The sequence below is a fragment of the Amaranthus tricolor genome, chromosome 17, assembly GCF_026212465.1.
Source record: "Amaranthus tricolor cultivar Red isolate AtriRed21 chromosome 17, ASM2621246v1, whole genome shotgun sequence".
NCBI classification, from domain to species: domain Eukaryota; kingdom Viridiplantae; phylum Streptophyta; class Magnoliopsida; order Caryophyllales; family Amaranthaceae; genus Amaranthus; species Amaranthus tricolor.
In genome coordinates this window covers 12242579-12267119 of record NC_080063.1, presented here as the reverse complement: position 1 = coordinate 12267119, position 24541 = coordinate 12242579, and the positions used below count along the sequence as shown (strand labels likewise).

Here is a 24541-nt window from a genome sequence, read left to right as displayed (position 1 = left end):
CCAATAAAATTGCACCAATTTTTTATAATTAATTTAATCACTTACTTTACACAAATTTTTAAAGCAATAAGTATACTCCTTTGCTTTTAATCTCAGCTATAAACTCATTTTTTTCCATTATCTTTTCTATTTAGTTCTTTCATTATTTTAAATTGTCTTATTCTCTAATTACGAATTAATATTTTAATCCCAAATATAAGATGCAATTTATTGGGATATAGAAAATAGTCAATTTTACTTAAAAGAGGAAAATTATTGGAAATGTGGGTGACGACCTAACCCAACTAATGACAACTTTGAAAACACATGGATGCATCTACGACACTCTACAAACAACAGTTAAAGAATTAAGAACCACCTACACTAATTCCTCGTGCACGCACTATTCTAGTTTTGAATTCTATATATTATACTCTAATTGCCATATGATTTTGAGATGTTATATATCTGCTTGGCTTATGAAGTGTGTGCACCTCGTGTCTCTCCATTAATATGCCGGCATTCACAATAAGTCCAGCTCAATTTAACATACTTAATACTTGAGCCATCTCGAATAATTTAGGGTTCTGTGCAAAATTTTTATTTAGCGTCTTATTTATAGTAAATATATATGTTATTAATAAGCTTAACATATTTCTTTTTTTATTAGCCTTTTCATATACGGGAGAAAGAGGGGCCCTGTGCAGTCGATCATCTCGCACACTTTCAAAGACCCCTGCTTAATACATTTTTATTTAACACAAATTCTCACTTGAGACCGTCTTTACAAAAGACGTTTTAAGTTTGGGCCAACTCAATTTTTTTAATTTTTTTAAAAAATAACTAAACTTTCTAAACAATGCTTTTTAACTTTCATTTTAAGTTTCTTTTTTTACTTTTCTAACAAAACTACTAATTTTCCTCTCTCAAACTCTGAGTTGTGGTTTTGAATCTCCATCTTCCTCTCTCAAACTCCATTGTTGTTTATTCTCTGTTTATCTTCTTCAACATTTGCAAAACCATCAAAGTTATGTATTTATACTTTATCATTTTCGTTTTTCAAGCTTTCATTTTCATTTTTTTTTGGTTGATAGTGTTATATATTAGTTGGATTTACAATTTTCTGATTTTTATTAAATTAAGCTTCATCAATAGTGTAAATAGTGATGTAGAAGAAGACAATAATGTCTGCTGTTTGGGGGAAATTAATAAAAGCAATTGTGGTTATAACATAATATATTGAGAGTTATAACATAATATACTTGTAATTATATTAGGGACATTTAGGCTGAATAGGAGGTGATAATATATTTGGGGTTATAGCCATAATATATTTGGAGTTATAACATAATATAGTTGGGGTTATAAAAAAATATATATTTGCGGTTATAACGTAATAGATTTGGGTTTATACAGTATATATTTGTGATATAATACTACAAAATTGATATTATAATAATACAAGCAAATATATTATGTTATAAAACCTCAAATATATTAAGTTTTACTTCTAAATATATTGAGTTATAACCCCAGGTATATTATGTTAACCACAAATATATTCTGTTATAACCACAAAAATATTATGTTATAACCCCAAATATATTATTTTAACCCCAAATTATAAAAATTAACCATAATTGTCATCTTCAACATCACTGTTTTCCACCATTGATGAACCTTAATCTATTTAAAAAAAATGAAAAAAGCTAATTTATTACTAAATGATGTTTTATTTGCTTGGAAATAGGCAGTTAATCAGAAAATTTTTTATCTTCCAAAAAGAAAGCAGTTTTCTACAGTTTTTTTTAAATTAAGATATTAACTAAAGAAAGAAAGTCGGCTGGGCACTTGAAAGCCATCTTAGGAAAAGACGGTCTCTCAAGAGAGAGCCTGTTATTTAATCATTTTAAATTACTTTATATTATTGATTTTTGTAAAAAAAAAGCTACATAAATGTCTATTTTACCTTTGCTTTATTTTTCTACGTTATACCTTATAATTTTTACAATTATCTCTTATGTAGTATTTGTTAACAAGTATTTCATTTCAAATATTTCAAATTATGAAATCATAAACGAAGAATTTGAGAATGATAAGGTTTGGGTAATCATTCTCAAATTTTCAACTTTAACTACTTGAAAAATAATTGTGGAATTTGATCCAAATCCAAATTTGAAAATTTTTGATTTGCCAAACAATAGATTTTAGCCAATTTTAAATTTTCAAATGAAATTAATGTTCCCAAACATGGTATTAAGGAATTATAATTGTCTTTTTATCATATCAATACACATTTATTAATTTTTGCGAAAATTTGTACGTAGCAATAAGATGGAGAAAGTATGTCGCATGTCATGTGCTGGTGAAATGTGAAACTATTCATCAAGAAAAACTTTAAATAACCCAGAACTTTGAGAGACTACTAAATCTTTTATTAGTCAAAATTTTATAACTAAATAATAATTGATTATTTGGTCAATTGTCTGCTATGATGATTGTGAGAATTATTTTAATTTGTGTTTTGAAAGTTTTTTGTACTCATATCTTTTTTTTTCATATTAATCTAGGGTTTGTTTATTTGATATATTTTGTTGATTAGTTTAGTGACTTTTCTCCTATTTGTCATTTTCACTTTTACATTTTTATTACTTTTTTATTTTAGATTAAGTTATTTTTATTTGATTTGATTTAATTAGTTGAGAAAAAGGATACATCAATAGGCTCATATTGAAAAATAACAACTATTCCATCATTTCTAGTTAATGTTTCTATTTTTTTTTATTTCAAACAGTTCATTTCTTATTCTCCTAAAGAATCTTTACATTTTTATCACATTTTTTAAACATAATTCATTCGTCACCTTAATTTTAATATATTTTTAATGCTTAATTATGGTCCGTACATATTTTCTACTAATTTTATTTTAACATTTTTATAGTTCTTTTGATCTCCACATATTTTCCATTAATTTTATTTCAATATTTTTAATGTTGTAGTTCCTATATTTTTCCACTAACTTTATTTTATATACTTAATGCTTGTACTCCCCATTTTTTCTTCATTATCTTTATTATTCAATAACAAATTGGCACTTCAACAATTTTCAAGACTCACTTCAAGTCTCTAAATTTTCTTTATTTTACCATTGTTACTCCTAGACAAAGACTCAATTACAAGACTATCTCCAAGATTAAGATTGTTCTTACTCTTAGGACTTGTTTATTATTATTGACTGATTACTAAAAATGTGATTGTGAAAGTGATTACTATTTTCTATATTTTAACTTTATTTTAATTTTATTGTTTTTTTTAGAAAATATTTTATATCTCTTTAATGCTAATTTAATGGGACGGATTAGTAATTTTCACCAAAAAATTTATTTCAATAATGTAAAATAATTATTAGCAAGTGTATAAAATACCAAATCTTGAATAAATAGACATCACCTAGTATAGACCAGTTCAATGAAGTTTCCCAATACCACAAATACAGGATTATATATAAATCATGTGGCTATTGTAACAGCTCCTTCCACTCAAGTTCTCATCACTAAACTTGATGAACAACGTTCTACAACTTATTATTAGTAGTAGGAAAGTCAAAGAATTCCATTTGCATGAAGAGCTACACATTGACGAGCATAGACATTATAATTATGTCCTCCATAAGAAATTAATGTAGTTTCTCGAATCTTATATATATATTACCTTAATAACTTAGCTTGTCAACATGACTTCAAATGAGGGGTGCATGAGATTTATATCATAATCTTTTATAATAATAACTCTGATACCATATCAATGAAATAACGCAACTAAAAACTTAAATTGATAAATAATGTCACATGATATATTACATTGTACTCGTAACTATAAGAGAAAAAGAGGTGTTATTTATTTAAAATTATTGTTCTTATTATTCAAAAATAATAATACAAGTTAATGGGTGGTGGTAGATAATTTGAGGAAGCTCAACGAAAGCCTTTTCTTAGGACATTAAAGCCTTGGTTTTATATTTTTATATATTGAGATCCAAATTTATCTAAATGAGATCCAAATTATCCGTCGAATCTTATTTGTCTCCAGAATCATACTCAATCAACCAAAACTAGACACTCACATGCTACTAATTGTATGGACCCTAATAAAATATATATTGTCTAACTGACATTACGAAACATACTCTTATATAAATACTCCCTTCAATTCTTTTCAATCGTGCCATTTAGTTTTGACATACTATCCAATGCATTAATTCAATTCTAAATATTTCTAATTGGGTATACTTAAAAATTATAAAAATTTAATATTAATAAACTTTACATTGAGACGAATCAAACAAGATCCCACATGACTATATTTTGACGTCTAAATTAAAAATAAAATACAAATTTAGAGTGATTGATAAATAATTTCAAAAAACTAAATTTACAACTAAAAAGAATTAGAGGGAATATATAAGTGTACAAAAATGAGCGTACTCAACATTAATAAATTATCCTATCCAAGTTTATCCGACCAAAATATTATTACTACGTACTACCATTTTCGTAGTTTATAAATGTCAAAAGAATTAGCTATAATGTTCATTCTTATAAAATTTAACTTATATTGATTTTTGATCATGTTTTATATTTATTTAATTTTCATTTCTAAATTTATCTTATCTTTTTATTTCATAGTGCTAATTTAAATTTGTGAATGAAATTAAAAAAATATTAGCACAAGATCTAAAATCTGAATTAATTGATACATAGTGCTAATTTCATCTATATAGCATAAATCATAATTAAATGAGACGGTCTCATGGTGAGACCATCTCTATTGAGGTGACCCATTTACATTTAGTGTGTTAAAGTAATCACATACAATTTAAAAAACTGATCATTTTAAAGAAATGAACTAATTATATGAGTCTGTCTCACGGTGAGACAGTCTCATACAGGACGAGATGTTAATTCTAAACTATAAAAGAACTTCGAATAACAAAAATGTAAAAATAGTACTTTTGTAACAGGAGGGCCAATCTAGATACATAATTAACATATAATAATAATGTTTAATACAAAAATATTGCAAAAGTCTTAAAATGCCGAACTGTTAAAAACTAAAACTGTTTAACATAAAAGTAAAATATTACATCTGATAAGAAATATTGTTTGCTCAAAATGAAAAAAATACATCATTATCAAGTCATCAATAAAGATACAAAAAGCAGCTAAGTTCTCGATAAATAGTACTTGTTGCAGCTTGGATCGGAATCTGAACTAAATTCTGCAAAATGCTGTCATCCATGATACGAATGACAGCCGATTGAATTGGTCAGCGTTTAACGCCGAGCATAACTTCCTATCCAGCTCAAAATACGGAAATTATACGCTACATTTACAAAATAATAATTTAAATACAAACTTATAATTAATTGACACCATTGTATACTTTAACCATATTCTTTTTCCGTTACATACTTTTAAGTCATTAAGATATCATTCTCGAGCCTGACAGAAGTACGTTACTGCCACTTATACAATTCGGTAATCTTAACACTTAAGTAAGTTTGGTTAACACTCATAACCGTACCATGCATCATAGCATCAACACTAATCAAGTTTATCACTGATCAACAAGCACATCAATATGACACCTGATATATGTAAAGGTCTAGTTAGGAGAGGACCGTAGTCCTAAACCTAACTGTGGTGGGAGTAGTCACCCCTCCAATACAATTTATGCCCGAGCTCTACATGATAGGTAGCTAACCCCTTGTCTTACACCACATTTTATGTGCCGGCCAACACGGGCACCGGAATTTTACATGCCGGTTCATGGTTCAACATTACCTTACTATCAAGGTTATTTAATAAATATTCATTCACACAAGTACATGACATTTTTATTACTACAATTTTTCTTTGACTTTGACTTTGCTCAACTTAGGTGATAACCTCTTTTATTTAATAAAATTCTTAATCATAATGTAAAATTAACCTTTATGTCTTTATACATTCATTATTAAATTTTTACACATTAAATTTTATTTATAACTTTATTTTAAATTTTTCGCTAAATTCACACTAATAACTTAATATTCTATCAATAGTCTCCAAATTAATATTTTTCACAAGTAGCTACTAAAATCTATTTGTCTTTAAATAAGTTTCCAAAATCAATATTTTCAGCTTTACAATAAATAAAACTTTATTCTCTTCAAAAAAATCAAATATTCTAATTAAAATTCAAGTTAAAATTGCGTCATTTGGATAAGTTTCCTAAATTCTACAAGTTCACCAAAAATCAATATTTCAAGTTTAGAAAAATAAGTAAACTTATTAGGTTTGCAAAAATCAACATTCTAGTTACAAAACAAATAAATCGATATTTCTAGTTTTAAAACAAGTCAAACTTATAATTTTCACAAAAGTTAATATTTCTAATTATAAAATAAGTAAAACTTGTAATCTCAAAAAATTAATATTTGTCACATAGTTTGAGCGACAAGTATACTAAAAATATTTTTACATCATTTTACATAAATTTTGGTCAAATAGTTAGCAAATAAAATACGTTGTACTAAATAGTGATTAAAAGTTACTTTTATTATGAAATCTCATATATTCAAGAAAAACACTTCAACATTTAATAACTTATAAAAATTTCTCAAAAATATCTTTTTAAATTATTATTTTATTATTATCACAAAAATAGCTGTAATAATTTAAAATAATAAATCAAACTCTCTCTTTTTTATATGATAGTGGTCGAATGACCTATGAGTGTTTTGGGCCCTTTTCACATAAAAAGAACGACTTAATTTAATTTATCATACTAAATCCTAGATTTAAATAATTAACATAACCACTTACAATAATAAAAACTTTACGCAATAACTTAGAAATTTACTATAACCTTAAGGATAAACTTAAATCTCAAAATAAAGTATAATAACAATATTCTTAATATAACCATACTTAATAAAAAATAAGTTCATAAAATAACTTACTACCATATAAACTAATTTGAAGGCTAACATAAACATATTAATAAAGTTTTAACATAAAAATTCTTATACATAATAACATTCCTAATGTAACACATAACTCATAAACATACTAGCACTAGTTTATAACATTCTTAATATCACTAGAATATAATTTTGCACCCAACTTCCTAAACTTGTTTAAAGATTATTAAATTAACATACTTAAAAATACTTTTAGCATACACATACTTAATATAATCTTGATCATAATTTCATTAAACTAACTTTCTACTAAAACATATTAGCATATTTCATACTTTGCATATTATAAAGTAAATATAATGTAAAATTCCACAAAAAAGTAGGGTAAGAAGTTATACCATACAAACACCAAAGATAAGTACTAAGTACTAAATAATAAGAAATAAGACTCTTCAACATAGATGATAATGCTCCAAAGATAATTAATCCAAACTCCCAAATTAAGATGATCTTCTAAGCTCCTTAAATAATTAAATCTAAACTCTAAAAATAATGATACATTAAGTACCCAAAGTAACAACCCAATAATAATGCTCCATAATGATGATGATTTAGGCCAAATAAAGAGCATTCTAAGCTTCATGTTCTTGAATTTCTTCAATTAATAATAAAGGTATAAATGTAGTAAGATTTTAATGAAGTGAAAATATAAGAAAAAATGTTAGAAAGATTTGATATTTTAAAGAAATTACAAAATCGGGAAAGGTTTAGGAATTAAAGATTGTTTGAAACGGATAATCAAAGGATTAGATATTTAGATTGAAAATTCGAAATAATTAATCGGAAGATTAAAATTAAGAATTTTGAGTCTGTTACAACTTTTCCCTATCCATTATTCTTGCTACACTTGACTTTTTACATAAACTCAATTTGTTTCTTTAAATTGATATATGAAGAGAGGCATGGTTTAATAATCTTTAGTAATTGAGATAAAATAGATAGAAAAATATTTAGATAAGAAGAAGAAAATCAGTTTGTGAATGAAACCAAAGAAATATTAGCATGGTCTAATATCTTAATTAAGCGATAAATAGTGCTAATTTAATCTATGTAAGCATTGATTTTGGATAAATTCTTAAATGAGACGGTTTTATGGTAACACCATTTCTATTGAGCTGACCCATGGACATTCATTGTGTTAAAATAATAAATAATTTTAAGACTGATCATTTAGAAAAATAAGCTAACAATATAAGCCCGTCTTCCAGGGATACAATCTCATACAAACGAATTGTTAATTTTAAACTATAAAGAATTTTAAAAAACAAAAAAGTAAAAATAGTACTTTCTCCGTTCTATTATACTTGCTACACTTGACATTTTACGCTTATTTTGATTAAAAAGTTAAAAGTACGTGATGACATGATTCATAATAAAATCCTAAATAATTATTCTTTTAACACATTAGTCATAATATTTAAAATAAGCTCGAATGATTAATTATATCAATAATCATAATATAGCAAGTATTTCAGAAGAAAGAAGGTATGACAAACAAATAAAGGATAAACCACATTTTTTCAACCAATTATTAATTATTATTTATCATTACATGAATTAACAATATCATATTGTGGGTTATAGTTGTTTTAAGCCTTGCACTCGTCCTTTTCCCAAAAAGTGCATAGACTGTCAAACACGACTTTACGAGACTATCATCAATTCATTTACTTCTCTGATACCAACAAAAGCATTGCAAGTCTCATCGCACTTTCACCAAAATACATTATATACCATTCCTTTTTGGTGCCCCTTTTTTGTTACACAGTACCCTCTTAAATTATTTCACGGGTACATCTTTGCAACATGGCAAAGTTTTATAGAAAGCAAATAACTATTATATGATTTTAACATTACAAGAAACGTACACCATTAAAAAACCCAAAAAATATGTAGTTGTTAATGCATTTTCATACCGTCTTAAGCATGAAATTAATGACAACTTGGTCCATCTTCTTCTTCCACAGCGTACCCTTCTTCGGCCAGCCAGGTTTCCTTGTAAACATACCATTTAGCGAATACTAAATATACAACAAAATTCAACAAACTCAAACCTGCGAGTAACCAGTAGAAATAGTCTAATCTTCCTTGGTTTAGATTATCTGCTATCCATGGATGCCTGTTGCCAGTTATTTTATGCACTATTGTAACAAGTACAGAACTAACGAAAAATCCTAGGGAAAGTGTCGTTAAAAATAGCCCAGTACTCATAGTTTTCATTCCTTTAGGACACTCTCTTAAGAAAAAGTCGAGTTGTCCGATATAAGTGAATGCTTCCCCGGATCCAACGAAGAAAAACTGTGGTATGAGCCAGAAGACACTTATAGGGACAACTTCATGAGGCTTATTAACCAATCCTGCATTCTGCGCAACCTTTAAGCGTCTAATTTCAACAAGAGCAGCAGAAAACATTGAAAATATTGAGAATACTAGGCCTACACCGATTCTTTGAAGTGGTGTAAGTCCGTGAGGGTTATGAAGGAATTTCTTGGCAATTGGTACGATGAATCGATCATAGATCGGAACAGTGAGGAGGATGCTACCTACAAAGAAAACGGTGAGTGATGCAGCCGGAATTTCGAATGATTTCCCCATATGACGATCCATTGTGGTAGCTTGTGAGACGGAGAATGTACTCATTTGTGCATAGATAGTCCAGAAAATTATGGTTGTGGCCCAAATTGGTAGCATCCTAAGTACCAATTTCACTTCTTCTACATCAGTTGATGTTGGCAAGTACCATTTGTTTACCTTTGTAACAACTGCTGGCATTTGTGGATCTTTTATAGCTGCCTTGTCCAAAAACCTAAACAAATGTGCAATTCATTAGGCTTATCAGTAAAAGTATAATTTAAACACCATTCATTAATTACTCATAGTCAATAGAACAAGTTCTTAGTTGTCAGACTTAACCAAAAACTTAAAATTATAATTAAGTCTAAATGATGATCTATATTATATTATCTTTCACACGAGAATATTTATGCTAAAGTATGAAAGCAGCATAGATCTTTTTTATATTCAGCAACAAATATTTCATTTAAAATTAAAAGTGGATGAGAGTTTTGAACTTGTGACATTTTTTCACGTTCACCTCTTAATTATGCATATTAAGTCAGCTTAATTAACTTATGGTTGGAGTTCCTCCGTTTCTTTTTGATTGTTCACTATTGACTTTTGGGCAAAAATTTGGAGGAGAACCTTTACTTAGTATAAAACATTATTGAAAAAGAGAAAATAAAAGATTCATTAATGTTTTGGAAAGATAAATGTGAAAAATAAATAAAGATATGCTAATCATTACTCATCATAAATATAGTAATCCATGTCTTATAATAATCTCACTTTTTATTAGTTAATTGAATTGTAACATAAATTACTTAAACATAAAGTATAATGAGTTTGAGGATAGTTTTGGAAAAATTTATGTCCAAAAAAAGAAATAATTCTAAAGTGAACAAACTTATAAAACTATCCGTTTTAGTAATATGGACAAACAAAAAGGAACGAAGGGATTAAGTGGTATAATATTTGTAATGTATAAAATCAATGTTTTTGACATACTTTCTCCGTTCTGAATTACTTGCTACATTTTATTATGGGCACTATTCGTCTTTTAAGATTATTAAATATATTGCGGCTAATGCGTAAGTAAAAATATAGTCAAGTGGGATTTTGTTTGAATCGTCTAATAGCATACTTTCATAATATTAGCTTTTTAAAATTTTGGATGTGTATAATTCAACATATCAATTAACAAAATAACACATTGAATTGCATATGTTGGGATGGTTAGTTTATCTCACATCGATAAAACTGAAGATGATGTGCACACTTTATAAGTTATTGGGGCCCTTATTCCCATTGCCATATGGTTTTGAAATGATATATATCTCATTGGCTTATGAAGTATGCGCACCTTGTATTCCCCGTTTAAGTCCAGCCTAATTTAACAACGTAAAGAGTGAACCTAGAAAATCATATATTCAATTACTAACCTTCCACACAAAACGCAATCCATCAATGGCACCCTTTAATATATTCTAAAAAAATTTAAAAACAAATTTAATTAGGAAAGATGAGTATACCAAGACGTAAACTCCGTCTGAATCCTGAAAATCAAGGTGCTTTAAAAATCACAGGTAGACTGGTCGGTGTAGCACAGGATAAATTCTCAAAAAGTGCTAAAAGTGGGGCCATTTAGCACTCAAAGCCATGTCTTGTAATAAGTTAAGAACACAAGAGTGATCTATGGCAGTTTGATACATATTTTACATATTGAAACACTGGTTTTCTGTGTACTGCATGTGTATTTAATTAATCCCAAAATTCCAAAATTTCCCTTCGCCATGTAACTTGTTTCTATTTGTGTCGTTATTAGGTGAATCCATTGATTTTTTTGGGGACCGTTTTTTTTTTCCCAATTATTTTTCCTACCACATCAAGAAAAATAAACAAACATTTAATTTGCGATGAATATTTTAGCTGAATTGCTAACTCGTTACATTACTAAACACAGCTTACTTATATTGATTTAAATTTATTATTATTATATTAAATTACATGCTAGAAAATCGAAATTAAATGAAATAAAAGAATTTATTTGGACAACCACTAAAACTGGTCTATTATAGGCATTTTCAGCGTAATAGTTTAAGTAGTTTAGTAGTTTAAATAGCTATTTTAAAATGTTATAACTTGTGGTGTTCCAAAAATAAAATTAACGATTTAAAATTTTCTCAATATTTTTATTAACAAATTATACTCCAGCAAATACTTTAATCGCTCAATTTACCGAGCAATCTTACTTTATTCAATTAATTGCTCATCTAAATATATATCAGCTAATAATTATAGAGTTATAACTACAGCTACTCACGATACAACTACTTTAACAGCTAACATCTACCCACACAGATAAGTTGTGACAATAGACAACCGATCCCAACCTTTTTGAATTAACGCGTTGACAATCTTATTTATTAAATTAGATTAAATTTCTTTTAACTTAACTATATTTTAGTTGAACTTGAACATAACTTCTTTTTCAACAACAAACCTATTTATTTTTACGAATTGCCGACCAAAAAATGCTTATCTAGTTATCTTAAGTGAATCAAACTTATTTTAGTATAATATTATTATTTATGGTAAAGAGATTACTACCTAAATATGCAAACGATGTGAAAGAAAGGGAAATTTTAAGGATATTACCTATTTTGTCCAACCTAAATGTCTTTCTTAATTCAAAAATGGATAGAAAAGGGTGGGAGAGACAAGGAAAGTGACCTCCATCAAAACTCCCCTTTTCCCGGAGCTACCTAGTAGTAGTGGAGGCGTTGATTAATCTTGGTAATCAATCAGAGCACCAAAACCTCTACTGATGATCAATAGTTACTCTGAGCTATGACTATATTTACAAATTGGGATCACCATCATATCCAGTGTATCTCGCTTATAGAAAAGTATGCTCAAGGTCTGGGTAGGGAAGGAAGGTGGCAACTCATATCATGGAGAGTACGGCCAAAGAGTCCCCGACTCGAGAAAGAATAAGAGAAGTTTCTGCAACTGATCGGACCAAGTGAGGCTGAAGCCAACTCCGCAAATCAGGAGTTTAAATCATAACCATCCCTCAAATAATAATGGCACATCAATTATATATAAGGAGGGTATATGATACATCTACACATCTAGTCCAATGAGCTCTTGTGTGAGGGGTGTGTTAAAATATACTCTTATAACATATAATTAGAGCCCTCACCATCAGATTTCTTGACAATATAAATTAGTCTTTATTATAACATGAGTTTAATTCTCACTATATATATATATATTAGAGGATTAATTCATTTTCTCTTCTTACTTATCTATATTCTCTAACATACCTAGAATAAAAAAAATTTGGTCAGTATACAGACCAAATTAAACTTTGTCTAGTATGAATTGCTTGCATGATTATTACTTGATATAGTCAGCCTTAAAAAGATAATCTCCTGAATCAGGATGGGCCCTTTATAAAATCAAACGTACATGTCTTTTTCAATAATTTACAAAATTAATATTTGAAAAGTCAAGGAATTAGTTCATTTTTATTTGCAAATGATATATGGAATTTTTAGGCCTAATAGTAAAGGAAAATGAAAAATATTAATTATAAGCTTATAATGTAGTTAAAACGTTTGTTAAAAAGTTTTATTTAATACAATTATTTTAATTTAATTGATTAGTTCAATAAAATAAGACAACTTACATAAGATTTACTTCTCTAATAGGAGTATATGTAAGCACCATCACCTACATATTAGTTCATATAAACTAAAAATACCCAAAAAATTTTTTTTTTTTTTTTTCCATACATGCGAATTTTTTACTATCATATTTCATAATATATTATATAACTTTGAAAATTAATAAACCAAAAAAAGAAAACTCAATAATACTGAACCGACCCTAACAAGTAACAATGTATAGTACTTATATAATACAAGTGCAATACTCTTACACCTGAAAATATAATTAATATAGACTTATCATTTCACTAAGTAATTAATAAGAATCCAATTAATTGGATGAGAGAGTTTCATAATTTAATTTGTTGTTATTATGTATATGTTTTTGTATTGTATTTTACATGTGAGTGCAAACTGTAGTGTTATGGATCATGTCGATTTCATCATATACCATGTTAGGTCTTCTCCTGTCGTCTAATCTTTGAAGCACCGACGAACATGCATTTTTAAAAGTTTTTGGATTATTGCACATTTCATGGCTCATACCAAGCTTTAAAACTTTTTTTATAATAGGATAACAAGCTCATAAATTCATATATCCACTTCTTGATAGTGATCTTTCCGTAATCTTTATTAAGTAAATTTACTTTCAAGTTTCATTCTAATCAACTCTATAACATGCCTCACCTCATAAACTAAACTTATCCACCTTTTAAAAAAACAAAATCATAAAATTTTCTTGTTTTAAAAGAGCGAGAATGTATAATTTGCGTATAGGGTACATGATATAAAATGAATTTTTAATCATAAATTTATGTTTTTAGTTGAGATGGTTCATTGACAAGATATAAAAATTAATCAGATCGAATATTTGTGCAACAGTGAGGACTGAGGAGATCATGTGTTACGTACACTCATAATTCTAACTTAAAAGGTCCTTATGTGAGAGATGATAGGATATATGAGATATTCTAGATTATCAATTATCAGCTTTTAAGTTTTAATTGTGATGTTAAATATACAATATGAGACCAAACATTAACTTGTACGTGTATGTCGAACAAACAATTTAAATTTCCTCCGCTCATGTTCACATACTAATTAATCAAGAGCACTAATTAAGTAGTAAAAGCAATAAAATGAAATGCAAAAAAAAGATGGTACAAACCTGAACTGTTTACTGTGAGGCAATTTCTGCTTCTTGATTTTTCTACCATCAGCTAAATCATCAATATTGAAAAGAAGGGATGAATCTGAAGGCAGTTCCATGTGCCTTTTCCTCCAAGCAACGACAAATACAGCAGCAATTTGAGTCAAGGGGCTGCCCACTAGTTTCTTAAAACGGTATCGTTTTGTACCACATAGGAACACCGCTAGCGCAAATATTATTGCACAAGCACAAATTCCATAACCCCACTGCCTACCCATATTATCTTGGATGTACACCAAAACTGTCACGGCTGCTAGTGACCCTAAACTTATGAAAAAAAAGAACCAATTAAAGAACTTTATCATGTGTCCCTTTTCAACCTTATTGGTTTCATCAAATTGATCTGACCCAAAACCTGATACACTCGACTTTACCCCACCCGTCCCTAAGGCCGTTAAGTATAACGCTAGGTAGAGTACGCCGAGCTGTGTATTTGAGGCCGGAGTACACGCATCTGAATTGGCTGGGCATGGTGGTGGCCGGAGGCTAGGGATTATTGTTGATACGGTCAATACTGTCACACCCTGTTAATAGAAAAAAATTAAATATAAATTATTACTACATTTTTTAGTTTAATTATGAACATACACATTGATTTAAGATTAAAATCTTGTTCATGATTTATTATAATTTTTTTCTATTATTCGTTCGGAATTACTAAATCAAAATAGAATATGTTAGTAATTAATAACTACATGCCTTGCATATTAGTCTAAATATATTTAATATTTTACTTTTTTTAAATTATAAGGTCAGTCAAGAAAAGAAAAAATTAAGTGAAAATCAAACTCAAAATATTTCCAAAAAAATAATAATTTCTGTACGGCTAAGTTAAAATTTAGTTTTACTTATTATATTATATTATGTTATCCAATTTGTGAGTGCATGTCTTTCGATTATACCGTTGAAATATTCCAAAACTATGGGAGTGGGTCGAACGTCTTTACTGTTCCTAGGAGAAAAACACTAGATCTAGAATCATTACTTTTTAAATTATCTTATAATTACATTCAGTTAAAATATTTAAGTTCCTACCGGTGATTTAGCAATAATTTAGGAAAAAAGATAAGGGTGTGGTTGGTACTACGTTGTAATTTGTAATATTTTAAGAAAAGATATGCTATTAACCAATCAATTCATTTAATTAAGATTGTTATACCCTAAAAAGTATCATCTAATTATATCACAAAATATTAATTATTTAAGTTGTATTATTGCAATTATAAGCAATTATTAGACTTACCGATGCTTGAATTGTGGCGAAGATAGCTATGGTCAGATACCTGTCCATACCAATAAGAAAAAAAGTCGCTCAAATAGACCCATAAAAATTGTCTCGGTTAACTTCTAGCACAATATTTCAATTTTTTGTTCTTGCTGGTAAATAGAGCCAAAAAAGAGGTTTTAATAGGAATGGTCTACCAATAGTTTCACCATCTTAGTTTTTTTTTTTTTTTTCAAAATAAAATTATTTTCTTTAAAAAGGTTCCTCATCAATCAAAGAATCATCCCAATCAAAAGCTTATAATTAAAACCCAAAATACCTCCTGTGTTCCGTTAGTTGCAACATAGTAACTTTGGACAATATTTAAGTAATATCTTTTTCAAAAGCAAAATGATCATTTTACTGTATTTTACATGGGTAAGTTCGATAATGATATGTAGGGAAAAGGAATATAGTACTAGTAAAATAGAAAATTGTATAGTTGCTTTATGCCAAAAGGATAATGTTACAAATAATATAAAACATCCAGTAAATTAGAACGGAAGAAGTATATTATATACTGTAACATGCTTCCTCACACGAGAGCCTTTTGAACTAAAAGTATTAGAAGTGCAGAGGTATCACAAATCTACCTTATACCTCAGGCTTAATATTTCACTTTATGAGTAATTGAGATTACTAATGATCTCTTATGAAGCTTGCTCTAATATTATTGGAAGCAAATTTCAAATAACGAAAGATTGCGTACCGAAAAATTTAATAATTTATAGTAGTTAATTTAGACCACAAAAAAATAATTAATAAAATATTTTTTTTTAAAAAAGTATATAATTTTCTTCACAAGGAAGAACACGTATTATATTGGGTGGTTAGAAAAGAAAAATAAAAATAAAGAGAATAAAAAAATGAAAAGTAAAAAGACTAACCGTCCAAGAAAAGTGTCAGCAATGAAACCGCCAAGGAGGCAAAGCATAAAAGAAGTACCCATGAAATTAGTGACAGTGTTAGCAGAAGCAGCATTGCCTAAATGCATTACTCCTGTTAAATATGTCACTAAATTAACCGCTATCCCTAATGTTGTCAACCTTTCACATGCTTCCCCTCCTGCACAATAAATAATTTATGTTATTACATCTTTAATATCCCCAATAGTTCGTTTAATTAATATGTACATCCCACCTTCTAAACTTATATTGTTATAATAATATATTTTAAAATAAATTATAGTTTATTTAACCATGAGATAGACTCATATAATTAGTATATTTGTCTAATTAATAATTTTAAAATTGCAGAAGTTAACGCAGTAAAAATAGTCTCGTCATAAGTCTCATTTAAGAATATTTGAATAAATTTATATTAAAGATTACGGAAAAGAAAAAATGACCTAAGATCATAGCAGCAGCCTTCCAACCACCAGTTTTGGAACGATTAGCAGGACGACCATTACAATCCCATGCATCAGAAACTAAATCTTTTCCAACTTCTATATCAACACTGTTTAAGTTATTGGCTTTTCCAGGGAGAGCCATTTAATATATTTTATTTATATTTTATTAAAACAAGTTCCTCTGAGTTTGGAAGAGAGAGAAAGAAGGGTAGAGAGAGAAATAGGGAGAGTTTATGCGAAGGATAGTAATGGGGAAAGAAGAGTATAAATAGGGCGAAGTAAGCGAAGGTGAGGTGTGTTGTCTTCTTTCTATCCACGTTTGGGGTCTTTAGTTGCGATAACCGTCTTATATCTTTGTAAGAACTTTTTTCTTTTTTGGACTCGTGAGACCTGCTTTTTTCTTTTGGGAGTATTGTGAGTTTGTGACCATATAAATAAAATATTCACTTTTAACCAGATAAAGTAGAGGTACAGCCCCAAATAATTCACATTGTATCATTATATTGTTTGTTTGACATTTTATGAAGTATATTGATTAATTAATGTTTTCTCTTTAATTTATGAAATAAATAAATATGAATTAATTTTTTAATTTGTTTAATTTTTTTTTGACTTAAAGGTATGCTAAAAATTTCCTACATATATTAGATAAAGAATTAACTTATTCTATAGTTAGGTGGTGAGTCGAATTTGTGTCACAACTCACAAGGTTTGAAGTAAAAGTCTTAGACTATTAAGCTAATTCATGATTCTCAATAAATTACATATATATTAGATGTGAATATGATAGTCTATTTTACTAATACATTACATGCATAGAAGGTAGGTCGTGTGTTGCATACTAATACAAATTAGAAATTTGTTGCGTCCTGATTTTTGTCTAGTATAGGTTTGTTAGAGATTAAGGTAATATTTTTATTTTTCAAATAATAATAATAATGAGATGGCAAATAATAATAATAATAATAATAATAATAATAATAATAATAATAATAATAATAATAATAATAATAATAATAATAATAATTAGTATTATTATTATTATTATAAATCTTGAATGTAAGATGGCAGAGCTCCACAAGAAAGCCAAGGAAGATAGAGACTCTGCTCTTCGTCAGAAGGCCAAGATTGCTTGGCTAACTATGGGTGATGAAAATACGAAATTCTTCCACCAATCCATCAAGCACAAAGTCAGATCAAATTCCATCAATGTGCTCCACATAGGTGATAAGGTCACCTGTGATCAGTCTAGAATCCGTGAGATTTTCCAAAAATACTACATGGACCTCCTTTGCACCGATATGGAATACAGACGGCTTATCAACATTAGTATCATCCAACAAGGCCCAGTTCTCACTGTAGCCCAACAAAAGCTTCTAACCTTGTCTTTTACGGAGGATGAAATCAAGAAGACGATGTGGAGCATTCCAGAAGATAAAGCCCTTGGTCTTGATGGCTTCAATAGTGGCTTCTACAAAGCAGTATGGCCAGTTGTAGGCACTAATGTGGTAAGTGCAATCCAAGATTTCTTCAATACTGGAACCCTTCCCAAGGCCTGGAACATCATTGCTATCACCTTGATCCCTAAGTCTAAGAACCCGAATGGCCCTGGAGACTACCGTCCCATATCTTGTTGTAATGTTGTCTACAAATGCATCTCCATGCTAGTCGGCAGCAAACTCAAACTTATACTGGGCTACATCATTAGCTCCAACCAAGGTGCGTTCATCGAAGCACGCAACATCCTCCACAATATTCTTTTATGCCAAGATGTGGTAAAACACTACGGTCAGAAAAACTGTGCTCCTAGCTACCTCCTCAAAATAGATTTGTGAAAGCCGTATGATACGTTGAACTAGGATTTCCTGAAAGATATGATGTTTGCTCTCAACTTCCCGGCTCGGTTCATCAAGAGAATTATGACATGTGTAACTTCCACCCAATACTCCCTGATCATGAACGGTACCCCCATGGATTCCTTCAAGGCGACCCTATGTCCCTGTTATTATTTGTGATCGGCATAAAAATACCTATCCAGAATCCTTAAAATGGTGGGAAACGCAGAGATCTTTAACTTTCACCCTATATGCTCCAAGCTGAAGCTAAACCATCTCATCTTCGCAGATGTTCTAATGTTATTCTACAAAGGGGACTTGCAATCCATAAAGCTCCTCACCCAAGGGGTGACAACCTTCTCCTCAAGCTCGGGGCTCGTTGCTAACAACTCTAAATCGGGGATCTATTACTGACAACTTCAGAACCCTTGCAATTGACACTTTTGACTTCGCTTTTGAACGTCTGCCCGTAAAGTACCTAAGCATGCCCCTCACATCCAAACGGTACACAGCAGCTGGTTGTGACTAGCTGGTGGAAAAAATAACCACTCGGATCCGGTATGCAAGGAAACTCTCATATACAGCTAGACTCTAATTGGTGAACTCAATCCTTATGAGCATCTCCAACTACTGGAGCCAAACTGTGATTCCCCCCAAGAGAGTATTGAACCAGATCAATGCTACATGCCGCTCTTATCTTTGGAACGGAAAGGCTGATAGTAGATCCCCAGAGAACGTAAGGTGAGAAAAGGTATGTAGGCCTAAAAAGGAAGGCGGGCTTGGCATTCGTAACCTGCAAGCCTGGAACCTAGCAGCAGTAGGTAAAATAGCATGGCACATTAGCTCAATGCAAGATTCTCTTTGGGTCAAATGGGTGCATGAAGTGTATATGAAAGGAGGACGATGGGATCTATTCAATGCCCTTATCACGGCGAGTTGGGTAATTAAAAAGCTCTACCGAGTCAAAGAGACGCTCACCAAATGGATGGATCAACCGACCTACTCCATAGAAACTGTGTACATGAATCTAATGGGGTCTGCAGAAAAAGTCGGCTGGGCTACTACAGTTTGGAACAGAGCCGTCACCCCTAGAAGCCGCTTTGCGGTCTGGCTAAGAGAGACTCAAAACAAAACAACGCTTATTGAGCAGGGGAATGGTGAATGATGAACTTTGCCCTATATGCAAAACACAAACCGAAATGATCAACCACCTATTCCTTCAATGTGCCTTCAGCTGCCAATGCATTGAAGCCTTAAAACTCTGGGTGAGGGTGAACTGGAGCATCAAGTGCATGAAAGACATCCTTTGCAAATGCCATGTGCCTCGGAAGAAATCAAAGCTCATTAATGCAATATTCTGTAACCTCATCTATGCTATCTGGAGTGCACGAAATGAAGCTATATGGAAAAAGAAAGTTTCGACCGTTTGGAAGGTAGTAGAATCCATAAAAGTCGAGTCCAAAGTTAGATTCAATTCACTACCGCTCAACAACTCCACTTCAATGTGGTTGAGATCATTGTAATATATTCTGTTTCTTTGGTGTTTGTCTTGGTTCTAACTTGCAAGGTTCATTCACACCTTGCATGCAATGTGTAGATGCTACACCAGAGACTGCTCACTACTGTTGATAATGCCCAAAGTCTACTCGCTACTATCGCTGTGGTCAGTCTATATTGGCATAGTATATGTGGAATCTGATGTATTCTGATCTGCTGTGTTGTGTTCTCTAAGGAGTGCTACTCTATCATGTTCGCTCTGCTACGCATGTGCAACATTTGGAAGCCATGAAGTACTGAGAACCTAAAACATCTGTGCTATCATATTCTCGAGACTTTATTCTTCAGTGTTTTTGTTTTGTACCTATGTCTTGTACCTCTTTTTTGCTTGACAATTTCATAGGTAGTATTTCTTTATGTTGTTTCGCCGTATGTGGCGTTTCTTTGAAATATCCCAGTGCCTCCCGTGCACATGAAGAGTGAGGATGAGAAATCCTTCATAGAAGGTGGGCTCTTCTTTCACATTGATGCAACTTATAGGGAGACCCTTGGATATCTGGGTTTTTTTTACCCCGCTTGTAAATTATCTGGTTTAGTGTTTTATGGAAAATTGTTTGACATAATAATAATAATAATAATAATAATATAATAATAATAATAATAATAATAATAATAATAATAACAATTATTATTATTATTATTATTATTATTATTATTATTATTATTATTATTATTATTATTATTATTATCTTGCACCTTTTGTCCTGAAACTTCATCAGTTTTATAAGCTAAACCTCCAAGCTTGGTATTTTGTACTATTGTTGGTTATAGTCGCCAAGAAATTACACAATATTAAAGAGGATGGGCCATCTCGTGGTGTGTTTTTCAATGTGGACAACATCGAACTTTTTTGGCCTAGGAAAGATCCTAAGAGTAGAGAGCCTGGATTCTTCCCATCTAACATATCTCACCCTCATGCGGGAGTGAAACTCCTTGGCAGGTTTGTAAGTATAGATAAGAGCTTTTGTCATAATTTTTCCTAGAAGAGGGTCTCTAAAACCATTGAGCTCATAAGAGCTGTTAGCATACTCCGTAACCTATAATGTGAGCTCCTCCTTCTTCCCAATTGTGCGGGGTAGGGTGGTTATTTTATGCGCCGAGGACTTGCCTTTCGGATTTGTTTGGGGACGCAGAAGTTCAGTTTGATCTTGCTTTGCGTGCTTTCCTGGAGAAGATAGTTACGGCTATGGGACTGGGGTTTGGGAATTGGCAATGGAGGTTAGCCACCCTCTCAATCAAGATGAGTGACCTTTATCTACTCAAAAGGTGATGTTATTAACTATGCTTTTCTTGCTTCACATCTCCAAATCAACTCACTCCAAGCTAAGATCTTGGCTAACAACGACCTTCCTTTTTTGGGCCCGATTTTTAAACGGGCTTTCGGTGTCTTTTGTGATCTTTGTGGCTCCAACGCTTTTTCTCTCAATAATGAATCCACTGCTCCCATATGATGAAAAAGCTGACAAGGGCCTATTTTTTTTACTAACCACTTTAAAATTACAAGCTAACATTTTAAGATTACAAGTGATCACTTAATTAAAACTGTAAGTGTACAGTGAGTCAGCCCAATAAAAATAATCTTATCATGAAACCGTCTCATTTGTTAATTTGTGATAATAAGTAGTAGTGAATGTAGTATATGACATTATTATACTTGTTATTGACAATAACATTTTTCCCACATAATATATTACAATCGGACGTGAGTATTATCGGGACGAATAGTATCACTTAAACGACTAAGAATTAGTAGTCAACAAAACTGCAATGGTACAAGGGGTATGATTAGACTTGTTCAATAAGTTTGATAACGGTCGGTTTAAAGTCTCAAAACCGATTACACAGGTCTAAATATGACTCGATATACATCCACCATCACCTCTTTGCAAATTAATAATAATATTGATTGACTAGATATAATAGGAGTAGTACACTAAAATAATATTGACTAGTCATCACATTTATTCCATTTTATTAATTTAAGTTTTTTAATCAAATACTTAAAAAGTTTATATTTAGAAAAATGATCTTATATTTTATTTAAATAATTTAATATTATTTTTGCTTTGAAAACATAAAAATTTAATTGTACTTTATTAGTTTAATATTTTTTAAAAAGTTAAAATAATTATATAAAATATTATTTATTTTTCAATTTTAACTTAAAAAGTTAAATTTATTGATAATAAAGATAACTTATTAATTTTTATGTGAACCTTAAGTGGTGTAAATATCAATATTCTTTTATTTAAAAAAAGTAATTGTCTGTAATAATAGCTTTAACTAGAAGCTTAATTTTTTTTAATTGCTATCTTTTCATCGTATATATAGCTTATTTGTCTTACAAAACTTATAAAATATATACATAATAAAAGTTCTTTATATATCCTAGTTTTTTTTTTCAACTCTTTAATATTGAATTTCATATATAAACTTAGAAAATAAACTTTTGTTGGATGATTTAGATTTCTTTAAACACAATTAAATTAAGCTCTCTCATAAACGATCCTTCTAACACATATATAAATTAAAATAAAACAAATTGGAATTTGATTAAGATAATTAAGATTCATTTGAATACACCACAAGAAACAATATTTCCCAACAAAATTTCTCGTGAACAAAATTTAGGATTCCGAGCTACTTTGTATACTTGAGATGTAACATGAATTTCAATTAACCTCCAATTACAACGCAGTTCGATAATATTTCTGCACCTCTATAAAATCCTGTCCCTCGAAAATCGCCCTAAGTGAATAAAAATTATAAAAAATAACAAAATTATGTAGAAAAAAAATTATGTTTTTATAGAAAGCAAAAGAAATATATAAATGAAAAATAAATAAAAAATATATGTCATTGAAAAAAAATAGAATTAACATAAAAATTAAATGAGACGTACGGTTCATAATACTCCCTCCGAACCAATTTAAATGTCCCATTTGCTAGGGCACGGTTATTAAGGATTGTGTGGGGTACATTAAAAAGGGTAAGTAGTAAAGGATAAGTAGAAAAGGGTAAGTAATGAAGGATAGTTGGGTAAGTAAGGTACATATGGGTATATTCGTAATTACTTGTGTGAACTAAAGATATTTAGGTAAAAAAAAGATTGACAAAAATAGAAATTGGACAACTAAAAAGACTTTACCAAATAAGGAAATGACACAACTAAATTGATTGGGTGGGAGTATAATTTAAACGATTGAAAACAAGATATTCCATCTTCAGGTTATTATTAAATAACAACAAGGAATATATCCATTGTTATCTGGTTGTCATTGAGTAAATTGTTATTCTTTCTTGGTTTCCTCAATAATTATAAGATCTTTTTACTAAAAATTCCTTTTATAAATTGTATCAATTTTTTGGAAATTTCTGACCCTTTATCCTTTATCAAGATATTTTTGTACGATTAAATTTTATTATTATTGAAATAATTCCTAAGTATAACAGGGTCAAACTAGTAGCATCTACACCGACTTTTAATTAGCTAGGTTCTACAAATTAAATCTTTGGAGTTGGGGATAAGAAGGCGGAGCGAAAACTTTTTAAAGGTGTTTGATCGAATTAAAATTTTAACTTAAATTACTGTAAATATTACCACAATTAATCATAAATTTCAAAAGAAAATATGATCACATATGTTATAGATGACTTATCAAAAAGAAAAATTATCTTGAATAATCTAAACTTTTTATAATTTTCCTACAATAATCTCATCTATTGATTAACCATAAATAATTCTAATTTTTAGGGGTATTTTCCTAGAGTTAATCCGATAACCGGATGACTTGTTATAGCAAGTTTTAATTTTTTTAAAAAAAGATAAATTGAAATCAAATATCAAAAAAAGAAATGTTAAAAAATTGTTAAAAAAGTTTTTGATTTTTTATCGTTCAAGATTTTTTATGAAAATTTTCAAAAATTTTCTCTAATTTTACATTAATTTTCATTTTACTTTTTTGGTGAATTACCTACTATAGCAGGTCATCGAATTATCCAAGTTTATTTTAGGCAAATACTCCATAAAGTTGGGATTATTTATGGTTAATCAATAGGTGGAATAATTGTAAAAAAATCATAAAAATATT

At 29.6% G+C, this 24541-nt stretch overlaps 1 protein-coding gene across 1 annotated transcript; it reads right to left on the bottom strand.

Annotated features, from left to right (window-relative positions):
* Positions 1-8658: 8658 nt before the first annotated feature.
* LOC130804019 (protein NRT1/ PTR FAMILY 6.3-like) lies at positions 8659-17399 on the bottom strand. The gene is made up of 5 exons (XM_057668307.1): positions 17056-17399; positions 16595-16772; positions 15687-15726; positions 14402-14967; positions 8659-9809 (listed from the first exon to the last, which is right to left on the bottom strand). The coding sequence occupies exons 1-5, from the start codon at positions 17198-17200 to the stop codon at positions 8936-8938; spliced, it is 1803 nt and encodes a 600-aa protein (XP_057524290.1). The 5' UTR covers positions 17201-17399; the 3' UTR covers positions 8659-8935.
* Between the last annotated feature and the right edge of the window lie 7142 nt (positions 17400-24541).

Bases quoted from the DNA above. Each gene is read 5' to 3' on its own strand.
- LOC130804019 (XM_057668307.1), bottom strand. From the start codon at position 17,200: ATGGCTCTCCCTGGAAAAGCCAATAACTTAAACAGTGTTGATATAGAA. The intron at 15,727-16,594 runs GTTAGTCTTTTT...TGGTATGGACAG, and splicing joins GCTGACACTTTTCTTGGACG to GTATCTGACCATAGCTATCT. The intron at 9,810-14,401 runs GTTTGTACCATC...ACATTTGTTTAG, and splicing joins CCTCACAGTAAACAGTTCAG to GTTTTTGGACAAGGCAGCTA.